General features: G+C 39.5%; 1 protein-coding gene across 1 annotated transcript; it reads left to right on the plus strand.

Moving 5' to 3' along the window:
• Positions 1 to 7,383: 7,383 nt before the first annotated feature.
• LOC138370073 (reactive oxygen species modulator 1) lies at positions 7,384 to 11,282 on the plus strand. Its single transcript, XM_069333861.1, has 3 exons — positions 7,384 to 7,537; positions 9,957 to 10,107; positions 10,705 to 11,282. Exons 1-3 carry the CDS (start codon positions 7,426 to 7,428, stop codon positions 10,811 to 10,813), a joined length of 372 nt encoding a protein of 123 aa, XP_069189962.1. The 5' UTR covers positions 7,384 to 7,425; the 3' UTR covers positions 10,814 to 11,282.
• The last annotated feature ends 2,284 nt before the right edge of the window (positions 11,283 to 13,566 follow it).

The raw sequence follows: 13,566 nt of genomic DNA on the forward strand, positions 1-13,566 counted from the left end.
GCAATCAATCAATCACTTGACTGTGGCCAGTTTTGAGTAGACTCCTATAACATTTACTTTGTGATAGTTATACTTATATATAATAATTTGTATTAAGGGTAAACGCCTAACATGTAATATTAATTAATTAATATTAATTAATTACTGCCCGAAACGCTGTGCGTACTAGTGGCTTTACAAGAATGTAAATACTGTACTATCCAATGTATTCTCACAAACCCAATGTACCTTCTTGTATATATATAAATAAATAAATAAATAAATTAATAAAAAATATTGTGTAAAAGTAAAGTTGATGTAAAAAGTACTGTATAAGTAAAGTTAAAGTTGTCTTCTTCTGGCCGAAACGCTACGCGTGTTAGTGGTTTTACAAGAATGTATAAACATCAATGCTATGTACTCTCATAAACCCATTGTACCTTCTTGTATATATATAAATAAATAAATAAAGTATTTTGGGCGCTCATGTACTTGTGCGCTAGCTGGCGTTTGTAGCGAGTAGATTATCCCAATAATATACTCGCTCCAAATATAGTGTTAATGTTCCTGTCAACCTTTGGAGATGAATGAGGTGAGGCGTTGCCCGGGCAACACGGTGAGATGCCCGGGCATATAAGCAGCAATAGCAAACATTAACCAGAGTCTACTTTCAAGTGTGGTCTAGAGCAGACACTTGCGAGATACTGTACCAACGCTCAGTGCGCTCAACTCACACCAACGTATCACCTGTGTACTTCTGTATATTCGACCAAATATATATATAGTATCTTAGTGTCTGTGTTTATTTGTCACCATACTTTACATAACAATAGAACCGTTACATTGGTGACCCCGGAGTGACCCGAACACCCAGCCTTCTGATCTGGAGTCAACGACACTAAGATACTATATATATATTTGGTCGAATATACAGAAGTACACAGGTGACTACTTTGGTGTGAGTTGAGCGCACTGAGCGTCGGTACAGTATCTCGCAAGTGTCTGCTCTAGACCACTTGAAAGTAGACTAGTTAATGTTTGCTATTCTGCTGCTTATATGCTCGGGCAACACCTCACCGTGTTGCCCGGGCAACGCCTCACCTCCTTCATCTCCAAAGGTTGACAGGAATATTAACAATGCATTTGGAGCGAGTATATTATTGGGATAATCTACTCGCTACACGTTCATAACTGATCTAGTCTTCAAGGACTAGATTTAGTCACTCATAATGATAATAATGTTTATTTATTTAGAGGGAATAAATTTCTGGGCACACTGATTAATAATGGGCATCATTAATAATCGTAACATTATATTAATTCATTTTTTGTTGTATTAAAAATATAAAATACGAATCAACGTTTCACTTGGAGATACCTGAGTTTACCTGAGAGCCACTAATACTAGCGGCTTCGACGAGAACAAGAAGCCGACGCGCGCGGCTTGTCGAAGGTCCCCTCTATTTGCCTTGGTGATCTTTTCCAGCTGTACTTTAAAAGTTAACAGAGTTTTGGCATTTACGGCTTCGGCGGGTAGGCGGTTCCAAGGGTTAATAACCCTTCTTGTTGATAGTAGGTGCAGTTTTTTTTTTTTTTTTTTTGAGATATATACAAGAGATGTTACATTCATGTACAGCCACTAGTACGCGTAGCGTTTCGGGCAGGTCCCTGGAATACGATCCCCTGCCGCGAAGAATCGTTTTTTCATCCAAGTACACATTTTACTGTTGCGTTAAACAGAGGCTACAGTTAAGGAATTGCGCCCAGTAAATCCTCCCCGGCCAGGATACGAACCCATGACATAGCGCTCGCGGAACGCCAGGCGAGTATCTTACCACTACACCACGGAGACTGTCAAGTAAAGAAAGTTTGCATGAAGGGTTTGTCCTCCCGATGACTGCACCAGTACTGATGTTGTTGGACGCGTTTATGTTGAAGATGATCGGAGCTACCAAGGTGCTTGTTGCTTTGTGCTGTAGATAGAGGAACGGTGATTAAAACAGAGGTGTGTGTTAGAGGGAGACTAGCCGCACCGTAGGGCGGTGTGTTGTGTTTATGGCTTCTGTGGATATATAGTATCTTAGTGTCTGTGTTTATTTGTCACCATACTTTACGTAACAATAGAACCGTTACATTGGTGACCCCGGAGTGACCCGAACACCCAGCCTTCTGATCTGGAGTCAACGACACTAAGATACTATATATATATTTGGTCGAATATACAGAAGTACACAGGTGATACTTTGGTGTGAGTTGAGCGCACTGAGCGTCGGTACAGTATCTCGCAAGTGTCTGCTCTAGACCACACTTGAAAGTAGACTAGTTAATGTTTGCTATTCTGCTGCTTATATGCTCGGGCAACACCTCACCGTGTTGCCCGGGCAACGCCTCACCTCCTTCATCTCCAAAGGTTGACAGGAATATTAACAATGCATTTGGAGCGAGTATATTATTGGGATAATCTACTCGCTACACTGGTAATGGCTGAAAAGGGCCACCACTTACAGGCTATTCATGCTCGTGCCACCTTTCGGGTGGCTTAATCTTCATCAATCAATCAATCAGGATACGGATTTGGGATAGAACGGGGGAAAGGAATGGTGCCCAACCTCTTGGGAGGTCGGGGATTGAACGCTGACCTGTAGGAAACGAGACCGTCGCTCTACCGTCCAGCCCAAGTAGTTAAGCGTAATATTAAAACAATAATTTATGCATATAATAACAGCATTTCACACTAAAAATACTTGAATATATTGAAATTTGGTAGTGAATTCCAATGTATGAATCTCCTATGACTAAACTGTACTTTTTAATGATTTTTATGTACTTACTACATATTATTAAATTATTAAGTACTTACTATAATAATTAAATGAATTGTTTTATTTAATATTTAAATTAAATGATAAAATAATAGGTAATAATAAATTATTGTGTAGGGGGACAGGCAGCCAGTGTATTTATATATATATACATGTTAGATTACTTTTTTTTTAGGTTTTTTCTTCCCTTTTTGGCTCGTGTGTGTGTGAGAAAGAAGTTTGGAAAAAAAGCACAAAAAGTATGTAGCGAGTAGATTATCCCAATAATATACTCGCTCCAAATATAGTGTTAATGTTCCTGTCAACCTTTGGAGATGAATGAGGTGAGGCGTTGCCCGGGCAACACGGTGAGATGCCCGAGCAATATAAGCAGCGGTGTAGCGAACATTAACTAGTCTACTTTCAAGTGTGGTCTAGAGCAGACACTTGCGAGATACTGTACCGACGCTCAGTGCGCTCAACTCACACCAAAGTATCACCTGTGTACTTCTGTATATTCGACCAAATATATATATAGTATCTTAGTGTCTGTGTTTATTTGTCACCATACTTTACGTAACAATAGAACCGTTACATTGGTGACCCCAGAGAGTTTCGACGATACCCAGCCACGATTGACTACAACATGGACTCTCACTGGACCTCCACTGCTGCTGCTTGCTGTGGACCGCAGCCACCTGTCATGGAACGTTGCCAACACCCTTGCCATAGCTATGATTTTCATCGCGATCGTCTCTGCACTTTCATCTACTACGGCTTGCTGCTCCACGATCACTACTCACTCATCTGGCAGCTTCATCAGTAACTACATAATGTGGGATCTACAGCCTGTCCTGCCGACTCTCCGTCGCTGCCAGGGCACTGCTTGTTCTACAGGGGCGCCCACGAAAGCTGCTCTTTCGTCAGATTCATCTACACGTTCACTGCATTCTGATACTCTGCCGACTCAAGCACTTTGCGCAGTACAGGACTTACAGCTTGCGTTTCCGACTCTTCGTCGCCTCCAGGACAATTCAGCTCTAGCAGTGATTACCTCGTTGTCCTAACTACGTGCCTACATTACCTCCTAATGTCCTGGTGCCCGAGCCCATCCGCCCCGGATCTAAATGCTCCACCAGCGACCCAAGGACGCAACAATTATGCACATTCTTCTCTCCTGCTACACCGAGCTTGTCCACACACTGCCTACATCTTTTGGTACCAGACTACAATTTCCACAGTCAACAATGTAGTACTCGGCGTGTACAGTCCTAATCAACCCAAGACGTTACAGCTTCGACACAGAGCAGACAGCAGACTACGACCGCATCGAGCCGCCACGCTCTCGCTCCCCGAGTTTAGACACTCACAAATCTCAATCGAGCCGCCACGCTCTCCCACATAGAGCTCCACGACTCCGGCCTCACTCAGCTCTCTGCTCTGCTCCAGGCTTCGTCTCAACGTCTGCAACACTGCTAAATCCAGAGACACATCCGCCGACTACGCAGTTCACTTTTCGACCACAGTTACCAGCAGCACCGCCACCTACGACAACGGACGATCCTGTACGACCTCCCACCCTACAACCCCAGTTACCAGCCGCACCACAACCTGATCCTACGGCGACGGACGATCCTGTGCGACCTCCCACCCTACGACCCCAGTTAGATGACATCAGCGAAGAGGAGGAAGTTAACTTTGATGGTTATGTAACGCGAGCAGGGCGTACAATTCACCGACCAGCTAAGTTCCTTGATCAAGTATTTTTCCTTTCATCCCCTGGGAGGGGGAGTTCTGTAGCGAGTAGATTATCCCAATAATATACTCGCTCCAAATATAGTGTTAATGTTCCTGTCAACCTTTGGAGATGAATGAGGTGAGGCGTTGCCCGGGCAACACGGTGAGATGCCCGAGCAATATAAGCAGCGGTGTAGCGAACATTAACTAGTCTACTTTCAAGTGTGGTCTAGAGCAGACACTTGCGAGATACTGTACCGACGCTCAGTGCGCTCAACTCACACCAAAGTATCACCTGTGTACTTCTGTATATTCGACCAAATATATATATAGTATCTTAGTGTCTGTGTTTATTTGTCACCATACTTTACGTAACAATAGAACTGTTACAAGTATTTCTCTCAGTAATGGAGTCAAACTCCCCTTGCCTCCTGGGGACAGAAAAAGAGAGTCTTCCTACCAGAAGACTTAGCGAAAAAGCCTTTTGTGTCCCGGTATTTCGCCTTTCGATATCCCCCCTGGTTAGAGAAGAGGGAGTATCGTTAGGAGAAAATGCTACAACGGGTACAGCCGACTGTTTCGTAGGACCTTGAACCTTTACTCTTCAGCCCGTGAAGTAGAATTGTGTGTTTGGTCCATGATTGATTGATTGATGAAGATTAAGCCACCCAAAAGGTGGCACGGGCATGAATAGCCCGTAAGTGGTGGCCCCTTTGAGCTATTACCAGTATCAAGAGCTGACTACTGGAGATCTGTGGAGGTGCGACTTGTAGCGAGTAGATTATCCCAATAATATACTCGCTCCAAATGCATTGTTAATATTCCTGTCAAACCTTTGGAGATGAAGGAGGTGAGGCGTTGCCCGGGCAACACGGTGAGGTGTTGCCCGAGCATATAAGCAGCAGAATAACAAACATTAACCAGAGTCTACTTTCAAGTGTGGTCTAGAGCAGACACTTGCGAGATACTGTACCGACGCTCAGTGCGCTCAACTCACACCAAAGTATCACCTGTGTACTTCTGTATATTCGACCAAATATATATATAGTATCTTAGTGTCTGTGCTTATTTGTCACCATACTTTACGTAACAATAGAACCGTTACAGACTACACCCTGCGTGACGGGATATGTCTCCCTTGTTAATGTGTTAAGATGAAGCCACCCAAAAGGTGGCACGGGCATGAATAGCCCGTAAGTGGTGGCCCTTTTGAACCATCACCAGTATCAATAGATGATACTGGAGATCTGTGGAGGTGCGACTACACCCTGCGTGACGGGAGATGTCTCCAGTGTGAATGTGTTAAGTGAAGATTAAGCCACCCAAAAGGTGGCACGGGCATGAATAGCTCGTAAGTGGTGGCCTTTTTGAGCCATCTACCAGTATCAGTAGATGATACTAGAGATCTGTGGAGGTGCAACTGCACCCTGCGTGACGGGAGATGTCTCCCATGAATGTGTCCAAGATGAAGATTAACCCATCCAAAAGGTGGCACGGGCATGAATAGCCCGTAAGTAATGGCCCTTTTGAGCCATTACCAGTATCAATAGCTGATACTGGAGATCTGTGGAGGTGCAACTGCACCCTGCGTGACGGGAGATCTGTGAGCTCCTGTGAGCTGCTTCTTGGGCCATGGTTGTTGTTGTTTCAGATTTAGCTACTCAGAACGAAGTGTCCACGTAGCACGGGCTATGGTGAGCCCGTAGTTGGGCCATGGTTGTTGTTGTTGTTTTAGATTCAGCTACTCGGAATAATAAGTTCCAGTAGCACGGGCTATGGTGAGCCCGTAAGTGGAGGCTCTTTGGAGCCATTAGCTAATGGCTCTTTGGAGCCATTAGCTAATGGCTCTTTGGAGCCATTAGCTGTATCTCTAGTATCAGCCAGTGGCTGATACTAGAGATCTGGCAATGGATGGGGGTCTTCATGATGGTTTTCAGCCTGGAGGACTGGCTATATATATACCAGTTATGGAGCTGGTGCAGTTAGTGTAGACCTCTAGGTTTTTCGTTTTTTCTTTGTGGGCCATGGGTCGATTTTTTAATTTATAATCCAGATACAGGTGATGAGTGAGGTACATAGATATTATTTTCGGAACGTAAAAATTACCTAATACATAATAGCTAAATATAAAGATAGCCTCATTAAAATGCAGGGTTTGATGAGTATATCCTTGGAGATGCATCGTCTGTGAGTTAATAGTTTGTTTATCTTCCATACATTGAGGTCTCCTTGGTTATATAAGAAAATAAGACCATAAGAATTATCGCAACTCCAGAAGGCCTATGTTTCTTTATGAAGGCCTATTGCCTTTCCAGTGAATGCAACTTAAGCTTTGTTAATCTTTCTTCCTATGAAAGATTTCTAATTTGGGGAATTAACTTAGTCATCCTACGCTGGACACGTTCAAGTGAATTTATATCTATTCTATAGTACGGCGACCAAAACTGAACTGCATAATCTAAATGGGGCCTATAACCAGAGCAAGATATAGCTGAAGAACCACACCAGAGGTACACAACATCACAATCCTTAAAACTATCAACTGCCTCAACTATGCTGGAATAAAAAGATAGCAAATTTGTTAAACATGAACGGCCATTTGTAAAACCATGTTGCGACTCATTTATTAATTTATGTTTTTCAAGATGAAGACGAATTGTATTTGCAATTATCGATTCAATATAATATTAGCCACTAATAAGCACAGCGTTTTGGGCAAATCCAAAACATGGATAACTATAGAACACGGAACTATTGGTAGAATATATAATACAGTAAATGGATTTAAACTATTTTATACAGATAGACACAGTAAACAAGGAGGGGCAGTAGCATATATGCCAGGGGAAAAATATAAATGTAGTGTTAAAGAGGAATAAGAACAGAACAGCAGTCATATGGCCATTTTATGATCAGCATGGTCCTATATGGTCGCTCAGTATTTTGGCTGCTCAATGACTGGTCGCTGGCACAGTTCACTGCCACAACAACCTTGCAGTCTCACACGGTCGACAGTACAGGCGAGTCTTTAGTCCATTTATTAGATTTATTTAATAAATGGACACTTATTTATTCAATATTTGTAATCATTATAATTTAGAGCAATTTAATATGATAATGTGTTTATGTTAATGTATATTTAACAGTATATCTAACATAATTGTTCAAAATTGGACATTAGGAAGTGCAAAACGTGGTGGTCGTGAAGTGCTCGATCATGGAACACTTCTTTGACTACACTTATTCCTGAATTGAAGAAATCTGTGACTGCTGTCCCAATTCAAACGAGGCCACAGGCGATTAATTTACACAAGGAATTTGTGCATCAGTTTCCACCCTTTTCCCATAATCCAAAAAGAGGCACTTCCATCCTATGAAAGAGAGAAAAAGGCTTGAGGTGGAAAGACGTTACAATGGCCAGAAAAAGGATTGTGTATTTTCCAACCCATCCTCCCGTTCAGATAGTAGCTTTTGTAACTGTGTGCACCATAGTACAAAGATTGATGTTCTAAACAATTAGATAGTAGAACTTGTACTTTTCACTTTTAGTCATAAAAATGAAGCTAAAAAACAAACTTAAATATTCCTAGGCCTAGTATAGCACACACATGTACTATATTAGGCCTTAGATAGCATGTATTAAGCCTAGGAACATTAGGTTAGTTTATTCTACTACTACTTAACAGTAGTTTAGTTTGTTTTTCCAACATCGGTAGTAAATCGTTTTCCAGTTTGTCCAACTGAATAGTGGAGATTTCTACTTTTTAATTGCATTGTACATCTATGTTGGTTGTTGGTACATCTGATAACTGCTCTACAGGAGCCTGGCTGGAAGAGCCAGATAGTTGAGCAGTATCATGATTTCTTTAGCTAAAGAACTTGTTACCACAGGAGTCTTATTGGGTTGCATTTTACAGGCCTTGAGGGCTGGCTTGGAAGCTGATTTGTTTTCTTTTGGTGTGGACAAATAATGCCTAGAGGGGAGGGGGGGCACAGATGGAAAACCCTCCTACATGTAGTAAAAATTAAGGAACATAGTATGTAGTGTATGTAGGTTGCATAAACTTTAATGCTCTTTGGCCATCATTTAATTCTACTATCCAGCACTGTTTGAGCCAGTTCCCTAAGGTTAGTAGAGCTGTCTAAAATATTAGTCCTTCTCATGTACTATTTCAGCCTAATAGGTGTTTTGATACTACCATACTTTACTTTGAATTTTTTCTCTTAAGAGCATTTTAGCCACCATTTTTTTATAATCTCACCTTAAAGCTCCTCGACTTACACAATCCTGGCTTTGGATACAGTTATAGTTATTGAGCCCTGCTCTATTATTCAAGTTTAGGGGTTCAACTCTTTTGATCAGGGTAAAGCCTTCATTAAGATTCATTCAAATCTTCAGTTGTCTTGAATAAGCCGAGCCTACATTTTTTCATCGTTGTCCAATTCTTATTAAAGCCTGGCTTTTAACTTCTGGTGTATATCATACACTTTGGCTAGTGGCTGCTTTTTGGCATTATTTAGTGGTTTCCAAGTACTCTACCAATTGCTTCTGAACCTCACTGCACTATTCCCCTGCTCCAAGATTTGGGCATCCTGGTTGATTCAACACTTAGTAAATCTTCAAAATTCAACATCTTTCTCTGCTACCTGCAAGTAGATTTGGTTCAGAAAGATCTGGACCTTGAATCAAATATTTTCTGCCCATGAATGTGTAGATTGGATGTGTGTAGTTATGCCTCAATGTGATGCCTCTAGACACTAGGTGCATCAGTGCCGTATATTATTGTGACTGAATGGTCTTGTACCATCTAGGCACACAGGATGGGTATAATGTATCATTAGAAGTAGTCTGATTTTATGCTCCGAAAACTATTCCACAAATTCAAAGTGTAATTACCCAAGTGCAGTTACGGGATGAGAGCTGCGCTCGTGTTGTCCCGTCTACCCAGCACTCTTTGTCATATAACACTTTGAACACAAAGTGTATGTGGCTGTAGTGCTTACAAAGTGTGCAAGCAACAGCCTGGTGGACCAAACTCTCACAAGTCAAGTCTGGCCTCGGGCCGGGCTTGGGGAGTAGAAGAACTCCCAGAACCCCTTCAACCAGGCTTTTTATGATGTGTACAATTTTGTGCTCTCAACTTACATTTATGCTGGCTTAAATATTTTGCAGGATCATATCACCTGTGTGATATGCTGTACATGTATTTCATAGATAGTGTACCTTTTTTAAGAAATAATTAAATGCAAATATTTTTGCATTTTTATTGTACTGTAATGTTGTTATACTATTTTTTTTTTTTTTATTGACTGTAATGTTGTTATACTATTTTTTTTTTTTTTATTGACTGTAATGTTTTTATACTGTAATATTTATTTAGCTTTAAAATTGTTTTGTTGCTATAAGCATTTTAATTTTTCTTTTCCTTTGGTGAGCAGGTGGTGTAAATATGCCAGCTGTACCAGCAGGAAACTACTATCAGCAAGGTCAAGGTCCTAGCTGTTGGGACCGGGTCAAATTGGGATTTATGATGGGATTTTCTGTTGGTATGGCAACTGGGGCACTCTTTGGAGGTTTTACAGCTCTTAGGTATGTAATAGATGTTGAACATGGTTAGTATATTTAAACAAAAATTCCTTCACTTGAAGGTCAGTACAGTCAGTATAGGTAGAAAATGCAACTTGTTTAAATTGAGATATAGATTTTGTATACAGTAATTTATTTCTCGTGTGTAAAATAATACTAATTATATATATATAATATATATATATATATATATATATATATATATATATATATATATATATATATATATATATATATATATATATATATATATATATATATATATATAATTGTGTGAAGTGAGGTACTGCGGTTATAATTCATTGATACCCAGCTATATAATTCAGTTATACCCATCTGATGTTATGCTCATTCAGCCTAAAAAAAGACAAACTAACTGCAGTGTGAATATGGGGAACAGGAGTAGTCAAAAAACCACATTTAAAAATAAAAGTTAATAAAGCAGATAAAAGTTACTTTTAACATATGCTATACAACTGTGTACACTTTGATATAACAACATTAACAGGAAAATAAATAAATTATATATAATTTATTTATATATGTGTGTGTGTGTGTGTGCGCGCGCATGCCATTATATACCTTTTTGTTCTTTTCCAGATATGGGCTCAGAGGCAGAGAGCTTGTGAACAATGTTGGGAAGGTAATGCTACAATCAGGTGGTACTTTTGGAACCTTTATGTCCATTGGTGCAGGAATTCGATGTTGAAGATGCACATATTAAACTTCAAGTATAAATGTGTCGATTGATAATAATACTGTTTTCAAGGGAAATTTGCAATTCATATTTGGTGTTAGCAATGTTGGAATTTGTTTCCCTAATTCTTGTGAATATGATATGATATATGGTTTGTGGTCTTAACAGTTATTTGTATGGGCTGGTGTCACACTGCACTGCCTGAAATATAATTCATTGCCAGATGGTATGGATATGTTTAAACTTGATATATATTCAGACTGTACATGCATTACCAACTCTTGATTTTGATATCCTTCATTAATGGTAGGTTTCTGCATTCATAAATCAGATGTATTATAGTGTATTATTCCTTCTAAATGCTTTACAGTAATAAGATGTTAGTAACCTTAAGATTATTATAGTGAGAAACTTTGTGAATACTGTATTTGTAAAATGTACATTTAATCTATGTCAGGATGATATAAAAATAATTTATATAGCTTTGTTTTTACATTAATTTTCCTAGTTGCTAGAATTAAGGAACACCTTATTTTGGAATTGTAGGTAATCATATGGGCAAAATGTGTTCTGATATGCAAATCATTTGTTGCTTGCACCAACCCAAAGGATCATGAAACTAACTGCTTGACATATGTGAGGAATTATTTTTACCTTGGCAAACATGTATAACTTACTTTTTACTCGGTGGGCAGTCAAGGAAAACAAGTATACTATACATCTCTTGGAATTTCTTGAAGCCAGTCCAGGAAAACACTAAAATTTCATTTAATATATACATTATCTTCAGTAAAAAAGTTCTCGACTTCAATCTTATTTCAACTTCCCAACTAGAAGGCTAATGATATAAACTTTAAATTTATGAATTTAATACAAATTTTAGCACTGTGTGCAACATTTCATTAGTTAATGAGTGATATGTTAATTTGGACTTTAAATACAGTATTGTATGCATGAATGGAAGAAATGCTTTAACTACACATTGGTTATCTTCTAGTACTCGTGCTCTGCTAATAGTTATGCATCTTCCCGTAGAATGTCCCAATATCCAGAAATGGGAAAGTTTCTTGTCCCACTGTTCTCTTAGTCAATTATCCTTTATAAAATATTCAGTAAGTGCTTCTTTGTGACATCAATGCTCTTATGCCCCTTTTGCTCTCGTATTGGCATCCTGAGTGATATCCAGGACCTCTTGAATATTCTGTAACAAAGTGCTGTATAGCCATCCTGGCTTGGCACTTTCTCTCTAATAATACCTTATTACAGTATATAATAAGTATATATAATAATAATAAATACAGTACTTTTTCCTCATACTATTAATGGTTTATTATATGAGGAGACACCTGCTTACTCCTCTGTCTAATAACACAACCCGTCCTCGACTCAAGTCCATCACATCCAGCAGTCGACCCCATAGAAGCATTCATAAATGTTTACATGCTGTTCATTCAAAATGGGACTTTTTCTCAAATATAAATTTGAGAAATGATATATTATGATATATAAGCATATTGTGCATATACAGGTATAGGTTAGGTTAGGTGTTTAGATTCTGCTGGCAATTATTTGTAGTACGTGGGTGAAGCATTTACAGCGTTGTGGTTCAAACAAAATTCATCAGTGAAGCACTTGTTCCGGAAGGGTTCGAACGAAATCAGTTGAGTCGTGTGTAAACCGTTTTTCATTCATAAACAGGGTGCACGGAATCACTTTTGGGTCTTTGTTTGGAGGACAGGCTGAATAACAACAATTCAGATTAGAATGTTGTCTTTTTGCAGTAAAGTAGCGAGTCATTCAGTCAGAACTATATGATGCTTTTTTATCAATTCATGACCGAAATTCAATATTTTTCATGACATGTTTATTCTGGATAAATACAGTTTAATTTATTACAACTGTTTAAACTGAGAAATAATCCATCTGGTGGCCAAATCACACATCAGAAAATGAAGAAATGACATTTTATCCTATTTGGACCTCTCTTCTTATTCTTACCTTCCTTCTCTTTCATGCTTCTTGCCTTTTACCTCACTTTCTTACCTTATTTATTTGACTCTTTCCAGTCTCTTTTACACAACTTGATAATGGACCAGTATGGACCAAAAAGTAGTTTCTTCGTTTTCTGATGTGTGGTTTGGGCATCATATATTCAGCCACGTTATCTTGAGGTTATCTTGAGATGCTTTCGGGGCTTTAGTGTCCCCGCGGCCCGGTCCTCGACCAGGCCTCCACCCCCAGGAAGCAGCCCGTGACAGCTGACTAACTCCCAGGTACCTATTTACTGCTAGGTAACAGGGGCGTTCAGGGTGAAAGAAACTTTTGCCCATTTGTTTCTGCCTCGTGCGGGAATCGAACCCGCGCCACAGAATTACGAGTCCTGCGCGCTATCCACCAGGCTACGAGGCCCTCTTCATGAGTCACGTTAGTGACTCATTGTCTCCAATCCATCTGGCCACAAACATACAAAGCTCATTTATTGATGCAGAAGAAACTTTTGAAGGATGACCTAATTAGTTGAAGAGTGAGGAATGGCCACTGCAGATTTAATTTGTCGTGAAATAGATATTCTGTCACATTACTATGAACATTATGTACATTGCTCCTGTTATATCAGTTTTGTTATGTCTTTTTTTTGTTATATTTTTTAATTCTGTATCACTTAAAACAACGAATATATTATATTATAACTTTAATCATACATAATGCATTAACATTTTGAAAATAATTGCTATTAATAACACTTTCGCACTAACCGGACGCAC

This window comes from Procambarus clarkii, chromosome 30 (genome assembly GCF_040958095.1).
Source record: "Procambarus clarkii isolate CNS0578487 chromosome 30, FALCON_Pclarkii_2.0, whole genome shotgun sequence".
Lineage (NCBI taxonomy): Eukaryota > Metazoa > Arthropoda > Malacostraca > Decapoda > Cambaridae > Procambarus > Procambarus clarkii.

What these genes read in the sequence shown, in the direction of transcription:
- LOC138370073 (XM_069333861.1), top strand. Translation starts at nt 7,426, where the DNA reads ATGATCAGCATGGTCCTATATGGTCGCTCAGTATTTTGGCTGCTCAAT. An exon ending in TCACACGGTCGACAGTACAG is followed by an intron (nt 7,538 to 9,956) that starts GCGAGTCTTTAG and finishes TTTGGTGAGCAG; the next exon opens with GTGGTGTAAATATGCCAGCT. An exon ending in GGAGGTTTTACAGCTCTTAG is followed by an intron (nt 10,108 to 10,704) that starts GTATGTAATAGA and finishes GTTCTTTTCCAG; the next exon opens with ATATGGGCTCAGAGGCAGAG.